Raw genomic sequence first — 14,148 nt, forward strand, 5'->3', positions numbered from 1 at the left:
TCAGGCTGAGAGAGAGATTTGTACGCAATAAAATATAAACGCAACATGTAAAGTGTTGGTCCATATTCAGAAAAAGCTTATCTCTCAAATGTTGTGCACAAATTTGTTTATATCCTTGTTAGTGAGCATTTCTCCTTTGCTAAGATAATCCAACCACCTGACAGGTGTGGCATATCAGTAAACTGATTAAACAGCGTGGTCATTACACAGGTGCACCTTGTGCTGGAGGACAATAAAAGGCCACTCTAAAATGTGCAGTTTTGTCACACAAGACAATGCCACAGATTGTGTTGAGGGAGCGTGCAATTGGCATGCTGACTGCAGGAATGTCCACCAGAGTTGTTGCCAGAGAATTGAATGATGATTTCTCTACCATAAGCCGTCTCCAACGTTGTTTAAGAGAATTAAGCAGTACGTCCAATCGGCTTCAGAACCACAGATAATGTGAACAGAGTGCCCCATGGTGTCGGTGGGGTTATGGTATGGGCAGGCATAAGCTATGCACAATGAACATAATTGCATTTTATTGATGGAAATTTGAATGAACAGAGATACCGTGACAAGATCCTGAGGCCCATTGTCATGCCATTGATCCGCTGCCATCACCTTATGTTTCAGCATGATAATGCACAGCCCCATGTCACAAGGATCTGTACACAATTCCTGGAAGCTGAAAATGTCCCAGTTCTTCCATGGCCTGCATACTCACCAGACATGTCCCCCATTGCGCATGTTTGAGATGCTCTGGATCGATGTTTGCGACAATGTGTTCCAGTTCCTGATAATATCCAGTTCTTCGCACAGCCATTGAAGAGGAGTGGGACAACATTCCACAACCATTGAAGAGGAGTGGGACAACATTCCACAGCCATTGAAGAGGAGTGGGACAACATTCCACAGCCATTGAAGAGGATTGGGACAACATTCCACAGCCATTGAAGAGGAGTGGGACAACATTCCACAGCCATTGAAGAGGAGTGGGACAACATTCCACAGGCCTCAATCAACAGCCTGATCAACTCTATGCGAAGGAGATGGGTCACGCTGCGTGAGGCAAATGGTGGCCACACCAGTGACCAACAGATCCACATCTGTATTCCCAGTCATGTGAAATCCATAGATTAGGGCCTAATGATTTTATTTCAATAACAGATTTCCTTATATGATATGTAACTCAGTAAAATCTTTGAAATTGTTGCATGTTGCATTTTATTTTTGTTCAATATAGATTCTCCTTTTATTTTGGTTAGTTCTGAGATTATAAAAAATATATATAAATTATATTTTCTACATACTTTTTATCTGGTTTTAGTCATTTCAAATTTTACTATTTGGACATAGACGGCCCGAAAAAACACTTAGGCCGGCCCGCCCCAATACTTTTATATGCAGAAAAAACCCTGGACACACACACCTACATGACCACATATATTTTGTTTAGGCCTACTTCAGATTTTCATTTCTCATGTGTTTTTGTTCAACCTTATGTTGTTTTTAGTACTACATTGATATAGATGACTGCATTGTAGGGTTTAGAGTTGGCAAGAAAGGCATTTCACTGTACTTGTGCACGTGACATTATAAAACTTGAAACTATACTTAGTACGCATCTCAATGGACTTCCAGGAAGGTCATTGTACATCTCTTCATTGTACTTCCTCTCTTCCAGGATAAGTACCTGCACACCAACTGCCTGGCAGCCCTGGCCAATATGTCAGCCCAGTTCCGCTGCTTACACCAGTACGCTGCCCAGCGCATCATCAGGTGAGGTTTAGTAGGCACTCTGTCGAACTAGTGTTGACTGTCAGCACAGACACTGGTATGGCCAAAGCATTTTAACTGGTATTGATATGCTCTTTACTCTAACCATAGCCTACTGGCCAACTGTAGACTGAAAAGGTTTAGCAGGTCAGAGTACAGCCAGGCCTGGTGTTAGGTTAGAGCAGGTGTCTTCCAACGGGTCGATCGCCAGCCACCAGTAGCCTCCAGCCTACCTATGAGTAGCTCGCCGAACAATTCTCAAAGTACATGCAATTTAAGTGTTCCACCACAAACTGTCAGAGTATCAGACACCGCAGACTCCCAGCTACTATCTAATCAGCGCAACATTATCCCAACCCTGGTTATCCACTATTGGCTTAAAAAAACTAATCTAACACCATCTGCCAATTCATTTCCAGCAAAATTGCCCGTCTGTCTCTGGTGAACGCGTTTGACTATCACTCCGTGTCTAGCCAGCCTGTTGATGTGATCAATTTTAGTATAAGGCTATAACGTAACAAAATGTGGAAAAAGTCGAGGGGTTTGAATACTTTCCGAATGCGCTGTACTTACTCATGATATACCTCTGCTAGGTAAGCCTTGTGGGTTGACAGAAAACCTTTCCCCAAAACCTTCCCAATGAAATGTTAACTGCAAAGTAGGCTTACCTAGCAGAAGTATAGCATGAGTAAGTGAGTAAGAGCAATGAGTAAGCATTGTCTTGGCTGTGTGCTTAGGGTTGTTGTCCTATTGGAAGGTGAAACTTCGCCCCAGTCTGAGGTCCTGAGCACTCTGGAGCAGTTTTTCATCAAGGATCTCTCTGTGCTTTGCTCTGTTCATCTTTCCCTTGATCTTGACTAGTCTCCCAGTCCTTGCCGCTGAAAAACATCCCCACAGCATGATGCTGCCACCACACTTCACCATTGGGATGGTGCCAGGTTTCCTCCAGACGGGACACTTGGAATTCAGGCCAAAGAGTTCAATCTTGGTTTCATCAGACCAGATAATCTTGTTTCTCATGGTCTGAAAGTTCTCTAGGTGGCTTTTGGCAAACACCAAGCGGGCTGTCGTGCCTTTTACTGAGGAGTGGCTTCTGTCTGGTCACTCTACCATAAAGGCCTGATTGGTGGAGTGCTGCCGAGTTGTTTGTCCTTCTGGAAGGTTCTCTCATCTCCACAGAGAAACTCTGGAGCTCTGTCAGAGTGATAATTGGATTCTTGGTCACCTCCTTGACCAAGGCCCTTGGTCACTTTGGCCGGGCAGCCAGCTCTAGGGAGAGTTTGTGGTTCCAAACCTCTTCCATTTAAGAATGATGGCGGCCACTGTGTTCTTGCGGACCTTCAATGCTCCAGACATCTTTTGGTACCCTTCCCCAGATCTGTGCCTCGACACAATCCTCTCTCGGAGCTCTACGGACAATTCCTTCGACCTCATGGCTTGGTTTTTGCTCTAACATGCACTGTCAACTGTGGGACCTTATATAGAGAGGTGTGTGCCTTTTCAAATCATGTGCAATCAATTGAATTTACCACAGGTGGACTCCATCAAGTTGTGAAAACATCTCAAGGATGATCAATGGAAACAGAATGCGCCTGAGCTCAAATTCTAATCTCATAGCAAAGGGTCTGAATACTAAAGTATTTCTGTTTTTTTATTTGTAATAAACATTTCTGAAACTTGTTTTCTCTCTGTCATTGTGGGATATTGTGTGTAGGTTGATGAGGAAAACATTTAATTTAATCAATTTTAGATGTGGAAAAGGGGAAGAGGTCTGAATACTTTCCGAATGCACTGTATATCATTTGTATCTATTATTGGTTATTTGAGAACTTTGCCATGATTTGAGCATCAGCAGTACAGAACCATTGCTAGACCAGCACATTGCTCACTCGCTAGATGCACAATTAAAGGGACAGATTTTGGGGGGCATTGATTAGAATCCCCATTAGCCGACGCCACGGGGGATCCAGCTAGTCTTACTGGGGTCTAAACACATAACGAAAAAGACATTACAGACCAAAGTCTTTACATTTGAAATATATTTTACAAATTTTAACGTGTAGTGTGTGTGTGTGTGTGTGCATCTATGCGTTGTGCCGAAAGGTGTTGCTTTATTCATTTTTGAAACCAGGTTTGCTGTTCACTTGCCCTATATAAAATGGAAGGGAGTTCCATGCTCTGTATAATACTGTACATTTGCTTGAATTTGTTCTGGACCTGGGGGACTGTGAAAAGACCCCTGGTGGTATGTCTGGTGGGTGGAGTAAGTGTGTGTATCAGTGCTGTGTGTAAGTTGACTATGCAAAAAATAATGAATTTCCAACACATTGTTTCTTATAATAACAAGAAGTGACTCAGTCAGTCTTTCCTCAACTCTCAGCCAAGAGAGACTGGCATGCATAGTATTAGTATCAGCCCTCTGATTACAACGAAGAGCAAGATATGCCACTGTTCTGGGCCAGCTGCAGCTTAACTAGGTCTTTCTTTGCTGCACTTGAACATATGACTGGACAATAATCAAGATAAGATTAAACTAGAGCCTGCAGGACTTGCTTTGTGGAGTGTGGTGTCAAAAAAGCACAGCATCTCGTTATTGCGGACATACTTCAACTCATCTTTACAACCGTTGAATCTCTATGTTTTGACCATGAAAGATTACAATCTAAGGTAACACCAAGTAACTTTGGTCTCCTCAACTTGTTCAACAGTCACACCATTCATTACATGCTTCAGCTGAGGTCTTGAACTTAGGGAATGATTTGTACCAAATGCAATGCTCTTAGTTTTAGAGATGTTCAGGACCAGTTTATTACTGGCCACCCATTCCAAAAGAGACTGCAACTCTTTAAGGGTTTCAGTGACTTCATTATATGTGGTTGCTGATGCATATATGGTTGAATCATCATCATACATTGACACACATGCTTTGTTTAATGCCAGTGGCAGGTCATTGGTAAAAATAGGAAAGAGTAGAGGGCCTAGAGAGCTGCCCTGCAGTACACCACACTTTACATGTTTGACATTAGAGAAGCTTCCATTAAAGAAAACCCTCTAAATTCTATTCGATTGCCATATCGTGGATTCAGAGCTGAGGTTGAAAAGCCATAACACATACGTTTTCTCAACAACAGGTTATGGTCAATAATGTCAAAGGCTGCACTGAAATCTAACAGTACAGCTCCCACAATCTTGTTATCAATTTCTTTCAACCAATCGACAGTCATTTGTGTCAGTACAGTACATGTTGAGTGTCCTTCTCTATAAGCATGTAGAAAGTCTGTTGTTAATTTGTTTACAGAGTAATGGTATTGTATTTGGTCAAACACAATTTTTCCAACCGTTTGCAGCAAGCTGATAGGTCTGCTGTTAGAACCAGTAAAGGCTGCTCAACCACTCTTGGGTAGCGAAATGACTGGCTTCCCTCCAGGCCGGAGGACAAAGACTTTCCTCTAGGCTCAGATTATAGATATGTCAGAGTCAGCTACCATCCTCAGTAACTTTTCATCTAAGTTTGCCAATGCCAAGAGGTTTGTCATTATTGATCGATAACAATACATTTTCCACCTCTCCTGCATTAACTTCACAAAATTCAAACGTACAAAGCTTTTCTTTTGTTATTAGCTTTTTTTATGCATTTAGTACAATGGCTCACAGTTCTTTGTTGGCATTTCCTGCCTAAGTTTTCCCACTTTGCCAATTAAGTTATCTTTAAAATATTTGTCAACATCAAATGTTTTTGTGATTTAATATACCATCTGATTCAATGAAAGATGGAGTTGAATTCGTTTCTCTGCCCATAATTTAATTTTAAGTACTCAAGTTTTTTCCCCCATCTTTCTTTGTCATTGATCTTGGCTTCATAATAATTCTTCTTCTTTTTGTTGAGTTTAGTCACATAATTTTTGAATTTGCATTAAATCAGCCAGTCCGATGGGCAGCCAGACTTACTGGCCACTCCTTTTGCTCACTATATTGTGATCACTATCACTTGGTACGGATACAGCTTTAGAACTAAGTTCTACAATATTAGGAAAAATATGATCAATACATGTGGATTATCTCCTGTAGTGTTTGTAAACACCCTGGTAGGTTGATTAATAACCTGAACCAGATTACAGGCACTGGTTACAGTGAAAAGCTTCTTCTTGATGATAACCAGTCAATATTCAGGTCCCCAAGAAAGTAAACCTCTCAGTCTATGTAATGTAAACAGTCAAGCATTTCACACATATTATTTAGATACTGAGTGTTAACACTTGGTGGCCTATAGCAACACCCCAAAAGAAAAGGCTTTAGATGTGCCAGGTGAACTTGCAACCACAAGACTTCAATAACACTTGACATAACATATTCTCTAAGCATTACAGGGTTATAGCTCTGAATATATACAGCAACACCTCCCCCATAAGTGTTCCTGCCTCTTCTATAGATGTTATATCCTTGTATTGCTACTGCTGTATCATCAAATGAATTACATTTGTGAATCTCAGAAATGGCTAATATATGAATGTTGTCTGATGTTATTGATTTCATGAATCTTATTTCTAAGGCTACCTATATTAATATGGGCTATTTTCAGCCCTTTGCTGGGTAGCTTATCAGAGACAGACATAATATGGAAAAGAGCAAACAAAGCAAGATAAAAAATAAAAATATACATTCAGCAGTCCATTACTCAGTTGGTGTGTGTAAATGTGTTTGTGTGCTGCAGGGTTGAAGCTAGGAACCCATAGGCTTGGCTCTCTCATCCCTTCCAGGAGGGAAGGTGGACAATGAGACAGTCATACTGGATGTAAAGCAATGTCCCCACGTGCTCTGGCAGCTTTCATGGTAGGGATAACCTATTTCCTCTTATGGCACACAACTTCAGGATAGTCCTCATTGAGGAATATGTTTGTTCCTCTCAAGTTCTTTGCTCTTTCCAGAACAGCTAACTTGTCATTGAACCTCAGGAACTTGACCACTATCGGCCTGGGTCTGTCACCTGGGCCGGTGGTAGGTTTTCCAGTCCTGTGGGCACGCTCCACCTCAATCTTCTTGTGGTGCATATTTCAGGTCTCGTGGACCTGAAATTATCTCTGAGATAATTTCCCTCACTTTGTCCTCAGACTCCATCCAGGTCTCGTGGAGATTCCGGAATTCCAACCACAACAATGTTGTTCTGCCTTGATTGTCCCTCCAGATAATCCAATTTCTCTGTCATTGTTATCATGGATTCACATACAGAACTGATGTCCTCTCTCAGTGACTTACAGATTGCTGTCATCTTGCCGTTCTCCTGTTTAATCTCACCGGCCTGACCCTGGGAGAACTGCAAACTTGTCTTCAGGTCCTGGACCTCTCATTCTATTATTAGTTGACTCCACCAGTATTTGGACACAACAATTGAAGCTATTTTCTTGTTATTGTATCTGATGGTAGAACTATTTTTGTTCATTTAAAAGACCCTTCACCTGTCATGGAGAGACACCACTGTCCTCAATGGTACACCTGCTGGCTTTGGTGTTTGTCATGGTAGCTACGTAGGTTACGCTGTTACTCCTTGCAGTTCCAGACAGGGCAGGTTGCAGGGAAGATGGGAAACAACAAACAGCAGGGATCTAGACAGCCACAAGACGGGACAATCCGCGTTCTCAGACACAATGGCTAACCGCGTCACGGGCTGCGTTCAAGCCCTCAAACCCCTGCTAGCTTGATAGGCAGCTAGCTAGCAGCTAGGGCTCCCGAGTGGTGCAGTGGTCTAAGACACTGCATCTCAGTGCTAGTGGCGTCACTACAGACCCTGGTTTGATTCCAGGCTGTATCACAACCGGCCATGATTGGGGGTCCCATAGGGCGGTGCACAAGTGGCCCAGCGTCATTCGCGTTAGGTTTTAGCCTTAGTAGGCCGTCGTTGTAAATAAGAGTTTGTTCTTAACTGGTTTGCCTAGTTAAATAAAGGTTAAATAAAATAAATAAATACGCCAAGCAGCTCCTCTTACCTGGCCTTGGTCAGCAGGATCACTGGACAGATCGTAGCGGTCCCAGCAACTGATGCCAACCGCGACACGGGATCCAAACTCAAAAGATAGCTAGCTAGCAACCTAATTGTTTCAATAGACTTTGAAAACTTTCCAAAACAACAAACTTTCCAAAAAAAAGTAACCGGGCTCTCCCTCATTCCACATTCAACAGGATGCAGAACAAGGGAATTGCACAAAGAAATTTACTTCTGATGTGATTTAAGCATCAGAATGGACTCAGAACATCCAGTGTCGTTGTTCTCTATCAATAATTGTAGTTTTGAGTGAAAAACTAAACAAATCTAAAACCAGAAAAAGTAAAACTCAGAAGATATAAAACCAAATTTTGGAGAAAAAAAATCTGATTTTTATAGGGCCCTCAAAGTTATTTATTAAACATTATTTACCAGGTATGTTGACAAACACTTGTACACTAAGGACCCGGGGAAAAGTTCCAGGAGAGACGAATGTGCCAATTTGAAAGCTAGAAAAATATTAGTAGCTCGCAATGTTTCCCTTCACTGGAACTAAGGGCCCTAGCACGAACCATGGAAAAACAGCCCCAGAACATTATTCCTCCTCCACCAAACTTTACAGTTGGCACTATGCATTCAAGCAGGTAGCGTTCTCTTGTGTGCAGCTGCCTGGCCATGGACACTCATTTCATGAAGTTCCCGACTTCCAGAGGCAGTTTGGATCTCGGTAATGAGTGTTGCAACCGAGGACAGATTTTTTTTAAACACTACACGCTTCAGCACTTGGTGGTTCCGTTCTGTGAGCTTGTATGGCCTACCACTTCGCGGCTGAGCCGTTGTTGCTCCTAGACGTTTCCACTTCACAATAACAGCACTTAGAGTTGTCCGGTGCAGCTCAAGCAGGGCAGAAATTTGACGAACTGACTTGTTGGAAAGGTGTCATCCTATTACGGTGCCACGTTGAAAGTTACGAAGCAGCAAGTCCATTCTACTGCCAATGTTTGCATGGCTGTGTGCTCGATTTTATACATCTGTCAGCAACGAGTGTGGCTGAAATAGCCGAATCCACTAATTTGAAGGTGTCCACATACTTTTGTATATACACTCGCTCTTGCTGAGGGTGATTCTTTGATCCACCTCTACGCAGACGACACCATTCTGTATACATCTGGCCCTTCTTTGGACACTGTGTTTACTAACCTCCAAACGAGCCTCAACGCCATACAACACTTCTTCCGTGGCCTCCAACTGCTCTTAAATGCTAGTAAAACGAAATGCATGCTCTTCAACCGATCGCTGCCCACACCCGCCCGCCTAGCATCACTACTCTGGACGGTTCTGACTTAGAATATGTGGACAACTACAAATACCTAGGTGTGTGGCTAGTCTGTAAACTCTCCTTCCAGACTCACATTAAGCATCTCCAATCCAAAGTTAAATCTAGAATTGGCTTCCTATTTCGCAACAAAGCATCCTTCACTCATGCTGCCAAACATACCCTCGTAAAACTGACTATCCTACTGATCCTTGACTTCGGCGATGTCATTTACAAAATTGCCTCCAACACTACTCAGCAAATTGGATGCAGTCTATCACAGTGCCATCCGTTTTGTCACCAAAGCCCCATATACTACCCACCACTGTGACCTGTATGCTCTCGTTGGCTGGTCCTCGCTACATATTCGTCACCAAACCCACTGGCTCAAGGTCATCTAGAAGTCTTTGCTAGGTAAAGCTCCGCCTTATCTCAGCTCACTGGTCACCATAGCAGCACCCACCCGTAGCACGCGCTCCAGCAGGTATATTCCACTGGTCATCCCCAATGCCAACACCTCCTTTAGCTGCCTTTCCTCCCAGTTCTCGGCTGCCAATGACTGGAACGAATTGCAAAAATCACTGAAGTTGGAGACTTATCTCTCCCTCACTATCTTTAAGCGTCAGCTGTCAGAGCAGGTTACCGATCGCTGCAGCTGTACACAGCCCATCTGTAAATAGCCCATCCAACCAACCTACCTCATCCCCACATTTTTTTTTCTTCTGCTCTTTTGCACACCAGTATTTCTACTTGCACATCCTCATCTGCACATATCACTCCAGTGTAAATTGCTAAATTGTAATTACTTTGCCCTTATTGGCCTATTTATTGCCTTACCTCCTTACTTCATTTGCACACACTGTATACAGATTTTTCTATTGTGTTATTGACTGTACGATTGTTTGTACGTTTGTTGTTTTTGTCGGACTGCTTTGCTTTATCTTGGTCAGGTCGCAGTTGTAACTGAGAACTTGTTCTCAACAGGCCTACCTGGTTAAATAAAGGTGGGGAAAAAAATATATATATATTAATCCTTCGAGGGAAAAAAAGTATCCACCTGAGTCATAGGTAGCTCCCAGCATCTGTGTCTGACTCACTAACATTTTCCTCCAAAGCCTCTTCCTCAGTATTCCTGGCATTTGCCATCAATTTACCCCCAGTTGGGTAGTTTTCTTGGCTTTTCACTTTCTTTTTACATCCCTGATAAGCCATTTTTATGCCAAAGCGATGAAAGAATCCATTCAAAATACTATGATGCGTCCTTTCTAAATACCGGTAGCAACTGTTTGCATTACGCTACAGAGCTACTCCGTCCTACACAAGTCCCACCCAGGTCATCTGATATGACTGGAAAGCTTATCTTATTGGCTACACGACTGTCCATCTTTCATTTTACCCACTCCTCAGTCGAAAGATAAAAACAACACTTTGTGCTCAAAGATGTAGTCACTGGCTGGACATTTGATGTGCTAGTTCAGCCATACATTATCGGAGAACATTGACACTAGGCTACTTTTGTTCGTAATAACTTAACGATTCATTTGACACCATGTAGCTCAAACACAGACCACATGGAAGCTTACCTTGTAAGATGTTTGTTGTTTAGTGAAAACAAAGTATAAATTGGACTCCTTGACTCTGGGCTGTGAATCGATAATGGTAGGTCACAGGCCGATCAAACAACATATCATTATCTGTGGAGTCTATGCTTTAATCACATATCAACATTGTTCAAGATTTACATAGCTTTATCTTTTCCACACTAATGGACTGTGAGTCGCAGCCATCTTGAAATGGGCTCGTGGGTGTGGCCTGCCCTTCTATGGCCGTATGCTCATATATGGTACTAAGTCACACCAAAGATTGTGTGGTACGGGAAGAAAGCCAAGATCCCCAGCTTTCAGGAGACACCCTGTATTCACGGGTGGGGGGCGACCGTTTTCATTTTAGACGACATTGAATTAAACATTTATATCAAGGGGACCCTACATTTTAAGAGGTTAAATGCCCTGATGACTTGATACACAACAACATATTCCAGATTGCCTTGGTAGCTCTAAGCACACAAACACACTCACTCTAACACTTAATCCACCCTGATTATGTAATCGAGTTGGTCATTAGACAGACATTAGTCATAGTTTGTGAAATATTTATCTTTCCATTTATACATGCAGTAGCCTAAGCATTGAGATCTCTGCACTGTAGCATCAGAATGTCGTCCAGCCTTTGAAATGCTGTCGCTCTATTCTTCATGATACCTCCATGTTAGACCACTAGACTGGCTGTCAGTCTGTGGTTGGCTCTGAATAAAGACATTATCACGTCTCGCGGCTACTCTCCAGCTGTGAAGCACTCAGTTAGTCAGTCAGTGATGGTAACACTAATGGTTCCAAGCTGTTGAAAGGAAGGAGGATTCACGCTTGGACAGGATTCTCCTCTGCTCTCTGTGGTTAGGAGACTTAACTGTATGAAAGAATGAGACTGTGATGGGCCAGACCAGTGAGTCACTGACCCAGCACACAGCCCAGTTTACCGGATGGACCCTGGCTAGGAACACACTCTTCCTGGCCATGCTCGCTCACTGTCACGGGACAGCTAACCAGAACGACCACACGAGCACTCCTCTTCCTCTCATCAATTCTTTCAGGATTATTTCAAGCTGTTGCGTGACCACGGGGAAGTGGAAACAGAAATACTCTTTCCGTAGGCGGACACACACAATCCACCGTGTTTTATGATGACTAAGACAGTAGCCTGCTGACACTATTGTCCGTGTCTTCACTGTTTAGGGATGTAGTGGTGGGGAAGGTAATATAGTACATTTAGGATTTTGGCTGTTTAGGGATGTAGTGGTGGGGAAGGTAATGTAGTACATTTAGGATTTTGGCTGTTTAGGGATGTAGTGGTGGGGAAGGTAATATAGTACATTTATCATTTTGGCTGTTTAGGGATGTAGTGGTGGGGAAGGTAATGTAGTACATTTATGATTTTGGCTGTTTAGGGACATGGTGGTGGGTGGGGAAGGTAATGTAGTACATTCAGGATTTTGCTCTCAGGGGAATTTCCAAATGTCAGATTTGCACATTTTCTGTCAAGGATTTTTTGTTATTAATTGACACTTAAAAGAAAAATCACTTTTTAGGTCCATGTATTCAGAGGCAGCAGAGGGTGAAAGGGCTTTCCACTACGTTAGTGAACACTCCCTTCTTCATCTCTCTATTACTTCCCAGAAGGGCAGTGACATGAATGTGTCAATAGCTCGCAGATAGATTTGCCTGTGGGTCAGTTGGTAAGAGGAACGTGTGGCGCTTGTGATGAAAGGAGACACGCATGTTATTGTCATTGTATAATACCTCACACTGTCTTCATATCTGCATCTCAGGCGCTTTGCAAACAACCACCAAGCCTCCTTTCATCATCACGCTACACTGTAGTTTTCCCAAACAAATATTATAACCTTATTGTGGAAATTCTAAGAGCATGTTAAGTCTGTCTACAACTCCAATCCATGGGCAAAGCATTGATGCACCCATCTATACCAATGATTTTACTGCATGCTCAAGGCTAATGTCAATGTTAGTGCGACAGAGAAGGAGTGGATTTTCTGTCTGCTGAGCCTAGTTTAGTTGGGTCAATCACATGCAGTTGAAGTCGGAAGTTTACATACACTTAGGTTGGAGTCATTAAAATCTGTTTTTCAACCACTCCACAAATTTCTTGTTAACAATCTATAGTTTTGGCAAGTCGGTTAGGACATCTACTTTGTGCATGACACAAGTAATTTTTCCAACAATTGTTTACAGACAGATTATTTCATTTATAATTCACTGTGTCAAAGTAAACTTCTGACCCACTGGGAATGTGATGAAAGAAATAAAAGCTGAAATAAATCATTCTCGATACTATTATTCTGACGTTTCACATTCTTAAAGTAAAGTGGTTATCTTAACTGACCTCAGACAGGGAATTTTTATTGGGATTAAATGTCAGGAATTGTGAAAAACTGAGTTTAAATGTATTTGGCTAAGAAGTATGTAAACTTCTGACTTCAACTGTATATAACAGTTTATTATAATATGCATTTGACTACCTCAGTCACTGTGGCTGTAATATTACAAATTAAAAACCCAAATTTGCTGCATCCTTTTTAACAACATATTCTAAGCTCTTTTCCAGAAAAACACACAAAAAACACACAAAAAAACAGACTAAATATATATTTTTTTTCCTTTTTTCCCCTCTCCTCTGTTGCCCTTGTCTTTCAGGTGCGACAGCCTCCACATGAGGAGATACTGTTCTGTACAAAGATACTGTTCTGTACAATATCAATATGCATAATACCGTTCAAAAGTTTGGTGTCACTTAGAAATGTCCTTGTTTTCCATGAAAACATACATGAAATGAGTTGCAAAATGAATAAGAAATATAGTAAAGACGTTGACAAGGTTATATATAATGATTTTTAATTGAAATAATAATTGTCCTTCAAACTTAGTTTTCATCAAAGAATCCTCCATTTGCAGCAATTACAGCCTTGCAGACCTTTGGCATTCTAGTCGTCAATTTGTTGAGGTAATCTGAAGAGATTTCACCCCATGCTTCCTGAAGCACCTCCCACAAGTTGGATTGGCTTGATGGACACTTCTTATGTACCATACTGGTCAAGCTGCTCCCACAACAGCTCAATAGGGTTGAGATCCGGTGACTGTGCTGTCCACTCCATTATAGACAGAATACCAGCTGACTACTTCTTCCCTAAATAATTATTGCATAGTTTGGAGCTGTGCTTTGGGTCATTGTCCTGTTGTTGGAGGAAATTGGCTCCAATTAAGCGCCGTCCACAGGGTATGGCATGGCGTTGTACGAATGTTCTTCTTTGTGATCCGAACACCTCAAACTTAGATTAGTCTGTCCATAACACTTTTTTCCAATCTTCCTCTGTCCAGTGTCTGTGTTATTTTGCCCATGTTAATATTTTATTTTTATTGGCCAGTCTGAGATATGGCTTTTTCTTTGCAATTCTGCCTAGAAGGCCAGCATCCCGGAGTCGCCTCTTCACTGTTGACGTTGAGACTGTTGTTTTGCAGGTACT

General features: G+C 42.1%; 1 protein-coding gene across 2 annotated transcripts in view; it reads left to right on the forward strand.

The window, feature by feature from the left end:
- The window catches only part of dym (dymeclin), a 211,929-nt gene that overhangs the window by 92,410 nt on the left and 105,371 nt on the right, over positions 1-14,148 (forward strand). For both annotated transcript variants that reach the window (XM_045692575.1, XM_045692576.1), the window contains exon 13: positions 1,670-1,764. In XM_045692575.1, the coding sequence (XP_045548531.1) occupies positions 1,670-1,764 (95 nt within the window). The remainder of the gene's footprint in view (positions 1-1,669; positions 1,765-14,148) is intronic.

Source organism: Salmo salar, chromosome ssa13, assembly GCF_905237065.1.
Source record: "Salmo salar chromosome ssa13, Ssal_v3.1, whole genome shotgun sequence".
Lineage (NCBI taxonomy): Eukaryota > Metazoa > Chordata > Actinopteri > Salmoniformes > Salmonidae > Salmo > Salmo salar.